Below are 10,343 nucleotides of genomic sequence, written 5' to 3'. Positions count from 1 at the left end.
ATTTTTATACAAAGGAAATTTTTTTTTGCCTGTTGAAAATTAAAGTTTACTGACATAGCCATAAAAAAATGTTGCTTTATTTATCTGACCATATTTGAATGTATTTGTTAGGTTTTCAGTCAATTAAATTTGGTCCAATAAACAATATGTGGTCATTTTTAAAATTTTCAATGAACATTCGATCAGTCCGGCCCTCGGCTTGCAGCAAAATTTTTTATCGGGCCCTCCGTCCATTTGACTTTGACACCCCTGATTTAGACCATGCGTCATGCAACACTTACTCTGGCAGTGAAAATAATGCTACAGGTGTGCAATTTTAATTTTGAGAGTGTACAATCAATTTGAAATTAAAAAAGGCGTGATACATTTTCCTGTCGAAAAGAAATGTCACTTTGCATTGTGTGTGTGTGTGTGTGTGTGTGTGTGTGTGTGTGTGTGTGTGTGTGTGTGTGTGTGTGTGTGTGTGTGTGTGTGTGTGTGTGTGTGTGTGTGTGTTTGATTACAATGTGCATGTCGTGGACACACATATCACGTTATGTGTGATGGTAGTTGGGAGGACTCCAAAAGCAGGGAGGCAGGGCAGTGCGCACCCACGCGCATTTCTTGGGATAATCTCAGCAAGTTCTTATTCCGCTCAGTAGACGAGGCACCGTAACAAGGAACCAGAAATTTAAAATGCAACAGATTCCAGGAGAATAGTTCCAATAGATTCTTGAGACTTGATGATGCCCGACCCTGATTATGGCTAACTCACACAATTGCCTCATGCATCACTGGCCAAATTGGCTGGCAATTTTTTATCAACACCCGCCAAAATGAATTTTTACACGCTCTTGGTTGTTTGTCGGGTGTTTATTCAGAACCCTGTCAGTCAACGTCTTCTGTCTCCCATCGGTTGTTTTTCCATCTATCCATCCATTTTCTGATCCGCTTTATCCTCACAAGGGTCGCGGGGGGTGCTGGAGCCTATCCCAGCTGTCTTTGGGCAGTAGGCGGGGGACACCCTGAACCGGTTGCCAGCCAATCGCAGGGCACACAGTCGAACAACCATCCGCACCGACAATCACACCGAGGGAAAATTGCTATGGTGCATGTTTTTGGAATGTGGGAGGAAACCGGAGTACCCCAAGAAAAGCCACGCAGGCCCGGGGTGAACATGCAAACTCCACACAGGGAGGCCGGAGCCGGAATCGAACCCCTTACCTCTGCACTGTGAGGTCGATGTGCTGACCACTGGACCACCGGGCCTCCTGGTTGTTTTTCCTTAGGCACAAATGAGAGGCACAAGATGGACCCAGAGAGGGCTGATTTCACTACGAGGTCATACTGACAGTTTTGACAAATATGACCCCCCCAAAAAACAGATTGTTTTTATTGCAAACTTTACGCGCCATCTTCCTCTCAGCTGTTTTTCTCGTATCGTACACAGGGACCAAGCTACATAGTGCCTGCTCCTCATCCACCCCACTGGCCACACCCTTGCCTTAGGAAAGATGATAATAATCGTGCTTCTGTGGTGCAGCCCGATCTAAAGTCTTGATACTCTTGAAGTGCGCACAGGACATGAAAGAATATTACACAACATTTTTCATTCCTCTAGTGTGCATTAATCAAGATGATTTCGACCATGCCACGTTGCGGATTCCCCCTTCGGGGAGACACGCAGGGAACTAATGCAGGGGAGAAAAAGAACCAGTGAGTTCAAGTAAAACTTGAAACACTGCGCAACGTGGCTTCAAAGAAGCAACATTTCGAAGCCACCTTCTTCCACTTTTATGACACGCTGACATCAGAGGAGGTTTTTTTTTTTCCTTCTTGGAATGTGAGGGGAGCCGTCACCAGTCCAAAAGTGAGTGCGCACTTGCTCCCGCTGCGTGTTTGTCTCTGACTGCCGTCGTCCTTTCAGAAAGTGTTTCAGAAATCGAAAGAAAAAGGCAAAACACAGCAATAATCTTTTGCTTCTGCCTGAAATGGGGGTCTAATGAGGTTATGCTCATGTACTGTGAAAAAAATTGCTTTGGTTGAATGAAAAAAGTTGTTCAACTTTTGCCCCATCCAAGGTGCCACTGTGTGTATGATGAATTGTACACGAGCCACCCTGTGACCTGTCTCTTTCGCTCCAAGGTGGGAGACCAGCCTGACTATGAAGTTAACATCTACATGTACATCTACTTTGTGGTTTTCATCATCTTTGGCTCCTTCTTCACCCTCAATCTCTTCATCGGTGTGATCATTGACAACTTCAACCAGCAAAAGAAAAAGATAAGTCAAACATGTCCTTTATCTTTTTGTCAATCCTGGTCAAAGATTGTAACCAAATCTTTTTTTTAATCCCCTTTACTTTGGAGGTCAGGATATCTTCATGACAGAAGAACAGAAGAAGTACTACAATGCCATGAAGAAACTGGGCTCCAAAAAGCCTCAGAAACCCATCCCTCGACCACAGGTACAGTATTATTATTATTTGTATATATTTTGTTTTAATATTATCACTCTTCAAGAAGTCATGGTTTACCCCACAAAAATGTCAGTCAGTACGAATAAAGATGCAATATTTTAGTTATTTAATTCACTCAGGTCAAAACAAATATGATATTTTGTTTTAGTGTTTTGCTTTATTGCACTTCCACCGAAGTCCCGTTTTCCTGCTGTCCAACTGTAACCAGGTTTTCTGGCTTTTCACTGCACGTAAACACATCATTTTCACGGCACAGATATTGCAGCTGTGAGTATTGGCCAATGCCGATATTGATATGATCCGACATCAGCACAAATTCTACCTACTGTATGTGCAACATACTTTTGTGTACAGCACAGTTTGATTATTTGATTTAATGCTGTTACCGTGGCAAAGCGCTGTCTCACAACTCAACTGAACTCACGAAAAAGGATTTTGGTCATCTCCACACTGGTGAAAACACATGAAACTTTGCATACACATCACACCTTGCAAAATAATCTTTTCGTAGTTTGTCCAAAAATAGCTTAGTTGCGCCCCTGACAAATTATTAACGAAGCAGCTCCAGTTGAACGTGTCACCAAGCTGTACATACCATGTGGGACAGCGCAAGACCTCCAAAAAGTCTATTCCGAACATTTTTTTGCAACATGGGTTTACCCTTTTGAACTTCTTTCTACATCTCGGGCAGGGGGAGGGAGTTTTTGGTTCCTCGAGAGCCATATTCTGCCTGTTTTACAACTCTCTCTATTCTCTAACACACATGATTCAAATGATCAGCTCATCAGTGTAGAAGCCTGAACCAGTTATGATCAATGAAATCAGGTGTGTTGGAGTCTGGAGCGATCTAAAAAAGGCCACATATGGCGAGGGTTTGGATTTATTGACAACCTAGTAGCAGATAGGAATAACTTGGTGAGGCTCGAGGTGCTCAATCAAGCGTTTAACCCCGACAAGATTCACCACCGCCTGTGCCATTGGAGTTTGCTCCACTTTTGGCCGCTTCAGTATGTGTTGAAGTTGGTCGAAAATGTTAATCTGTTCTATTCCACCACGGGAAACAAGTTTGACACTCTGCGACATCTTTTTTGATTTTACTGAAAAACGGTCAATCCTTCCCCTTTTTATTTTGTGAGCACCTCTTGTCATGATGTGGGCTCTGCACTGCTGGATCCGGGGGCTCAACTGGATAGAAATGCTGGAGAAGACTCCGGAATGAACTGCTTATATCGGAAATTCTAGATGCAGCGCGATATAATTGGTTCATGTTTTTTGTTTTACATGGGCAGATTTGATTTGAAAATTGCTCATTGAAATATTCCTGAACAGAGTATGGGGAGTTCAAGAGATCATAAGATTCAGAAAATTTGCCGTGTCTCTGTTTAAGCTGCAGGGTTTAAAACTGGGGAAAAATTGCATGGCGTATTGTCTGATACGTCACTGTAGTGTGACACAATACCATTCACAGGGATCAACGATAGAAATGCACATATGATTGAGCCTACCGTTATAATTGCCTTGAAAAGGAAACTGTGAATTTGCATGGGGATGGGGTTAAAGGACAACACAAATAAGCATGGGTTCTGTTGAAAAAAATAAAATTAACCCACGCAACTAAGCGGGGGTCGCCACAAATAACGGTGCATAGGTAAAAAAAAAAAAAAAAAATTGTGAATATGTGAATTTGCGAATATTAAAATGCGACTATTCGGGGGCCCACTCTTGATTCAATTTTGTGACCTCTGGTTGTCTCCACAGAACAAGATCCAAGGAATGGTGTTTGACTTTGTCACACAGCAAGTCTTCGACATCTCCATCATGATCCTCATTTGTCTCAACATGGTCACCATGATGGTGGAAACAGATGACCAATCCGACGAGACAGAAAATGTCCTCTACTGGGTCAACTTCATCTTCATTGTGGTCTTCACCACAGAATTCTTGCTGAAACTATTTGCTCTTCGCCACTACTACTTCACCAATGGTTGGAACATCTTTGATGTGGTGGTAGTCATCCTATCTATTGTTGGTGAGTTGCAGGACCGAGAAACTTCTGTCTATCAAGCCATTCAATTTGGTTGACCAGAGTACAGTTTGGAACACTCTTGGTCTGTCCAGCTTTGCTGTTCCACTAAATAACATGAGCAAGCATAAATTCTAACTGGTCATTATACAGTATTACCGTTTCTGAAATGAAACACGTTACGCCGAAGTGGAGAAAAAGCTCCTTGGTGGCAGAGCCCCAGAGCCACCTGGAGCGACTTGGCTTGGATGTTGTGGGTCAGTTCTGGTAGACATGCCCCTTAAATATTGCGTGGACATCATTGATGGTGCCTCTGGATTGGCTGTGGCTTTGGTCCCCCTGTTAAGAGGGGGGACCAAGGTGTGTCTTCCATGGTGTGTTCTATAGAGTGACCACACTCCTCAGCCTCCCTGTTAAGGTCTTTTCGGCGAGTCCATCACGATGTCGAATTGCCACATTCAGAAGGAGCAGTGTGGTTTTGGTTCTGGCAGTGTAATGGTGGACCAGCTCTACACTCGCAGCAAAAGTCCTAGAGTTCGCCCAACCAGTCTACCTGTGCTTTGTGGACTTGGAGAAGGCCTTTGACTGTCTTCTTCTTCTTCTCCTTTCGGCACGTCCCTTTTCAGGGGTCGCCACAGCGAGTCATTAATTCCCATCCGTCCCTGCAAACCGCCCTATCAACTCGCATGTCCGTCTTGGCAAAAGTTTTACGCCGGATGCCCTTCCTGACGCAACCCTCCCCATTTCTCCGGGCTTGGGACCGGCACCGGGGAACAGTGCACCCCCAGGGGAGGGCACTGCTCCCCAGCGGCTGGGTAGAAGGCCTTTGACTGTGTCCCTCAGCAAATTGTGGTTAGAGTGCTCTCAGAGTATGGGTCCCTTTACCTGTATATGGGCTGTTTGGCCCTTGTACAACTGGGGTCAGAGTTTGATCCCCACTGCCAGCAGGAAAGTAGTTCCATTTCCAGTGAGGTTTCGACTCCGCTCAGGTTGCTTTTCGTCACCAATTCTGTTCGCAACTTATATGGACAGAATTTCTAGGCACTGTCGAGGCGTTGAAGGGCTTTCGGAGACCACTGTATTACATCTCTGCTTTTAGTAGAAAATGTGTTTTGTCGGCTTCATCAAGCCGCAATCTTTAACTCTCGCTCGAGCGGTTCACCATCTGTGAAATGGTTGGGATGAGAATCAGCACCTCTGTTTCTGAGGCCAAGCTCAGAAATGGGTGGAGAATGAGATCCTGCCCCAGCTGGAGAAGTTCAAATGTATTGGGGTCTTCCTCACAAGTGAGCGAAGAATGGATTGGGAGATCTCCAGGCGGATTGGTGCAGCATCTGCAGTGATGCTGACTCGGCTTCACTTTGTTGTGGTCAAGAACAAGCTGATGCATAAATAGTCAATGCACTACTCTCTATGAAAACAGGCAGTACGGTCATTTTTGTTTGTTTTGTTTCGCATCAATCGTCAGCAAAATGGGTGTCTGTCAGTGACGGACTGACAGACTTCTGTCAATATTGACGGATCGCCCATCACTGTAAAATACAATAGAGCAGAACAGAAAGCCTTTACTGCCATTGTATGGTGAAGACACAATGAAATACGGGTTATGAAATTGTCCCGTATATAAAAAGTCACCTGCCTACACGCTTAGTGACTCGCCAACATCTCTACATCTGGATGTTTTTACCACGTCAATCCTATAACTACTTGCAAAAAGGCTCAAAATAGATTTTTGCTCAAATATACACCATTGCAGCACAGAACATCCCTGGAGTGAACGAGGTTGTGTTGACTGTTATGCCGTATTTCGTGGATGAAGATAATGCCGTCCTTGATCCATCAGGCAAATTAAGACATGACAGTCAAGTCGAGTTTTGCACAAGAGGCAAAATATTTGCTAATCCCGATCCAGCCGATCAGATCGGTGTAAAGTCTTGTCCCGAGCCCTGATTATGTTCATCAGCAGCACTGTTATGTAAGAGGAGGCGCAAATTCAGAAGGTCTCGTTCACAGACAGATTTTCAGAATTGGCAGCTAGCAAAAAAATTTCACTCGATGGCTGGACAGGCATGCAGACAGCCAGCTATTTGTCCCGAAGCAATTACAGTACAGGCAATTTTCCATAATGTGCTTCTTAAATTGTTTTAGTTTTGCAGATACCCAGCTGTGCTTTTTTTTCTTTTAAACTTATTGTTGTTCACGCTTACAGGAATGTTTCTGGCAGACCTTATCGAGAAGTACTTTGTATCTCCGACGCTGTTCCGAGTGATCCGCTTGGCTCGTATCGGACGTATCCTGCGTCTCATCAAAGGAGCAAAGGGCATCCGGACGTTACTCTTCGCCCTGATGATGTCACTGCCAGCCCTGTTCAACATTGGCCTCTTGCTCTTCCTGGTCATGTTCATCTTCTCCATCTTCGGCATGTCCAACTTTGGCTACGTGAAGCACGGCGCCGGCATTGACGACATGTACAACTTTGAGACCTTCGGCAACAGCATGATCATCCTGTTCATGATCACCACTTCGGCCGGCTGGGACGGCTTGCTTCTGCCCATCCTCAACTACCCGCCGGACTGCAACCCCAACCTGGAGAACCCCGGCACCTCGGTCAAGGGCGACTGCGGTAACCCCTCCGTGGGGATATTTTTCTTTGTCATGTACATCATCATTTCCTTCCTCATTGTGGTCAACATGTACATCGCCATCATCCTGGAGAACTTCAGCGTGGCCACAGAGGAGAGCGCGGATCCGCTGAGCGAGGACGACTTTGAGACCTTCTACGAGATCTGGGAGAAGTTTGATCCCACCGCCTCTCAGTTCATCACCTTTGCCAAACTGTCGGATTTTGCCGACGCGCTCGAGCACCCGCTTCGCGTTCCCAAGCCTAACACCATCGAGCTGATCGCCATGGACATGCCCATGGTGAGCGGCGATCGCATCCACTGCCTGGACATCCTGTTTGCCTTCACCAAGCGCGTGCTGGGCGACAGTGGTGAGTTGGACATGCTGAGGCAGCAGATGGAGGAGCGCTTTGTGGCGGCCAACCCCTCCAAGGTCTCGTACGAGCCCATCACCACCACGTTGCGGCGCAAGCAGGAGGACGTCTCGGCCAGGATCATCCAAAACGCCTACCGCGCTCACCTCATCCGCCGCGGCATCATTTTCAAGCGCCACACGTTCGCGAACAACAAGCTTGAGAATGGGGGCACCAACCAGGAGAAGAAGGAGAGCACGCCATCCACCGCCTCGCTCCCTTCGTACGACAGCGTGACCAAACCTGACAAGGAGAAGCAAGATGACAACAAGGAGGACTGGGCCAGGAAGGAGAAGGACAAAAACCAAAAAGACGAGTGGGAATCAAAGTGTTAGGCGACACCCGAGTAGAAAGAGAGTGACCATTTGCAAGTAATAAAACCCGAGAAATAGAATGGGGAAAAAAATGTTTACAGACTAATGAGGCAACATGGTTTCTTATGTCATCAAAGACAGCTGAACCAAACACAATCTGTTTACTGTGGAACTTTGCTGTATAATGACCAAGTTCTTAGACATAGTGACTCACAACAGTGTGCTGGCCATGAGACACACATGCACACACACACACACACACACACACACACACACACACACACACACGCACGCACGCACGTACACACACACACACACACACACACACACTCACGGATACCTGTAGGGACCAACTTGCCAAGGCACACAACTCTCTGCTGAGTGAATGAGAGAATAGCAATGTCCTTGCCACCACTGAGCATGTGAAGTCCCTCTGCAAAGCTTCCAATGCGGGAGCACCGCTAGAACTGTAACATCAGTCTAAAGGAAGAAGAAGAAGGAAAATATAAAATAAAATCCCAAATCAACCACACAAGCAAACAAGCCAGCTAGCGGGGGATGGATGGATGGGAGATGAAATACTGAAATGTAGACCCAGGTGTTTTTTGTTTTGTCTGTTTTTTTGTTGGGTTGTTTTTTTTTTTTTTTTGCTTGCTTGTTTGTGCCTCAGTGCATCTTAACATGATTTGGGCAGCAAAAAAAAAAGAAAGGGAAAAAAAAGACATCATCAAGCTCACGTCACAAGTGCTTTCATCTCTCTGTTATGCTGACATAAGGAAAAGACATTCCGGTTCTTGAGATGGTTTTGATTCGGGGAGACTCAGATCAATAATAATAATAATTATTGTGCTTGTTCAATGCATAGAAATGACTTGCATGAAGGCATGTTTTGATCAGGAATCATGCATGAGTACTCATAGTTCACAAGACACTTAATGCTCACAACCTTGCAGTGATTTCACAGTGTGAGTTGGGGGCGGCTGCCCGCTGGGGATTGTAATGAGCCGTATAGAATCTTTGTGAGAGAGCAGCGACTGCTTTTTTAATGCTAACTTCCGGTGCGGCAAAGAGTAGCTGTTCGGCCTCTTAAAACATAACGTTTTTTTTTGTTTTGTTTTTGTTTGTTTTTGCTGCTTTGCATGCGAATGCTGGCGTCAAAGATGCAGAAGTCAACCCTCATGTTGAGGATGTCGCTCATCCTCATCGGAGTGTGCGGCTCACATCACTTTTGCTGACTCATGTCGGGACAATGTTCGCCGCAGTTTGCGAGGATTTGATTTGGGGTGCTCAAACATTAATAGGGGAGCCCCACTACTGTTGTAGCCCTTGTAGACAGTGGAGAAAGATGCGTTTGATTTCCTCTTTTTGTACTTGCGACAGATCTGCATTTGAGCTTCCCAGCCAATGAATCGTCATGTAATTTCACGCGTTTCTGACAATTTGAAGCCACCGTCTGGGAATTTGTCTTCTCGGCTGTCCTCCCACGGGGCTGGAGAACGACATGGACCACAAATTGCGGGCAGGGTCAGCGCACAGCGGTCCCAAGCACTTGCTTTGTCGTGCCTAGCGTGAATGGAAGGAAGGGGGGGAATGCAACAAAAAGGGCTTGTTGGTTGCTATAATCCAGTCGGCTTTGTCTGCGGGAGATCCTCTACAACAGAATCAACTGCCATATTTGTCAGTGTATCATTGGCACCATCTTTTTTTTCCCCACACACGCTTCCAGTGAGTCGGGCAAAAATGACAAAAGCAAAACTTGCGATGCAGCTACAATGTGTGAGAAATCAAATAGGCTTTGTGGATTTTTTCTCCTCCGTGAAGAAGCGCAAGGCTTGTCAATCCAGCTGCCTCTTGAGGTGTTCCTGCCATTCCTTTTGTATGTGCCAGTCAATAGTCCTATTTCTACGCAGACGGCTTGCCCAGCGTCTGCCGTCACACCACTAACGCCCCTTTTGGTGTGTTCAACACTGCCTGTGCTCCAAACGAAAACACCCCCTTTGTCTGTACCATGAAACCAGGTCTGTTTACAATGTGAGGTCTCCCAATAGTTTTGGCTGCTGCACATTAAAACCAAATACATTCCCAACGAGAGAACCACTGGATCGAGCTGCGCCGTCCAGCTGAACTGCTCTCGTCTTGGATCGAACCACTCCGACTGACTCACTCACAAACAAACAAATAATTAAATAACCCCCCCCCCCTCCCAAAAAAAAAAGATGTGGATGTACAGCCCAGGCAATGATGTAAATGGCACAATTGCTGGAAAAGAACGTCTTTTTTGAGAGAAACTATAAATATTGTAACATATGATTTTATTTTATCGGCATGCATTGTTGTGTTTTTGTAAATAAAGAATTTTAAAACTGTTATACTAATCACACACACAGAGACACACAAAAAAGAATCATAACAATAATAGAGAATGGCTTCCAGCTATGCCCTTTGTCACATTTGTTACCTTTTCAGTTTTTTGAGACACTTTTCACGTTGGTGACTGACTTGAATTGAATTATA

At 45.4% G+C, this 10,343-nt stretch overlaps 1 protein-coding gene across 4 annotated transcripts in view; it reads left to right on the top strand.

The window, feature by feature from the left end:
• LOC109512321 (sodium channel protein type 8 subunit alpha) overlaps positions 1-10,343 on the top strand; it is a 96,153-nt gene that overhangs the window by 85,207 nt on the left and 603 nt on the right. For all 4 annotated transcript variants that reach the window (XM_019863937.1, XM_019863938.1, XM_019863939.1 and 1 more), the window contains 4 exons: positions 2,125-2,262; positions 2,342-2,446; positions 4,217-4,487; positions 6,691-10,343. The exon at positions 6,691-10,343 is cut by the window's right edge and continues 603 nt beyond it. In XM_019863937.1, coding sequence (XP_019719496.1) covers positions 2,125-2,262; positions 2,342-2,446; positions 4,217-4,487; positions 6,691-7,850 — 1,674 coding nt within the window. In that variant the 3' untranslated portion in view covers positions 7,851-10,343. The remainder of the gene's footprint in view (positions 1-2,124; positions 2,263-2,341; positions 2,447-4,216; positions 4,488-6,690) is intronic.

This window comes from Hippocampus comes, unplaced genomic scaffold (assembly GCF_001891065.2).
Source record: "Hippocampus comes isolate QL1 unplaced genomic scaffold, H_comes_QL1_v1.1 scaffold467, whole genome shotgun sequence".
Classification (NCBI taxonomy): domain Eukaryota; kingdom Metazoa; phylum Chordata; class Actinopteri; order Syngnathiformes; family Syngnathidae; genus Hippocampus; species Hippocampus comes.
Note: the sequence above shows the minus strand (reverse complement) of the source record. Positions and strands in the feature narration are given on the sequence as shown.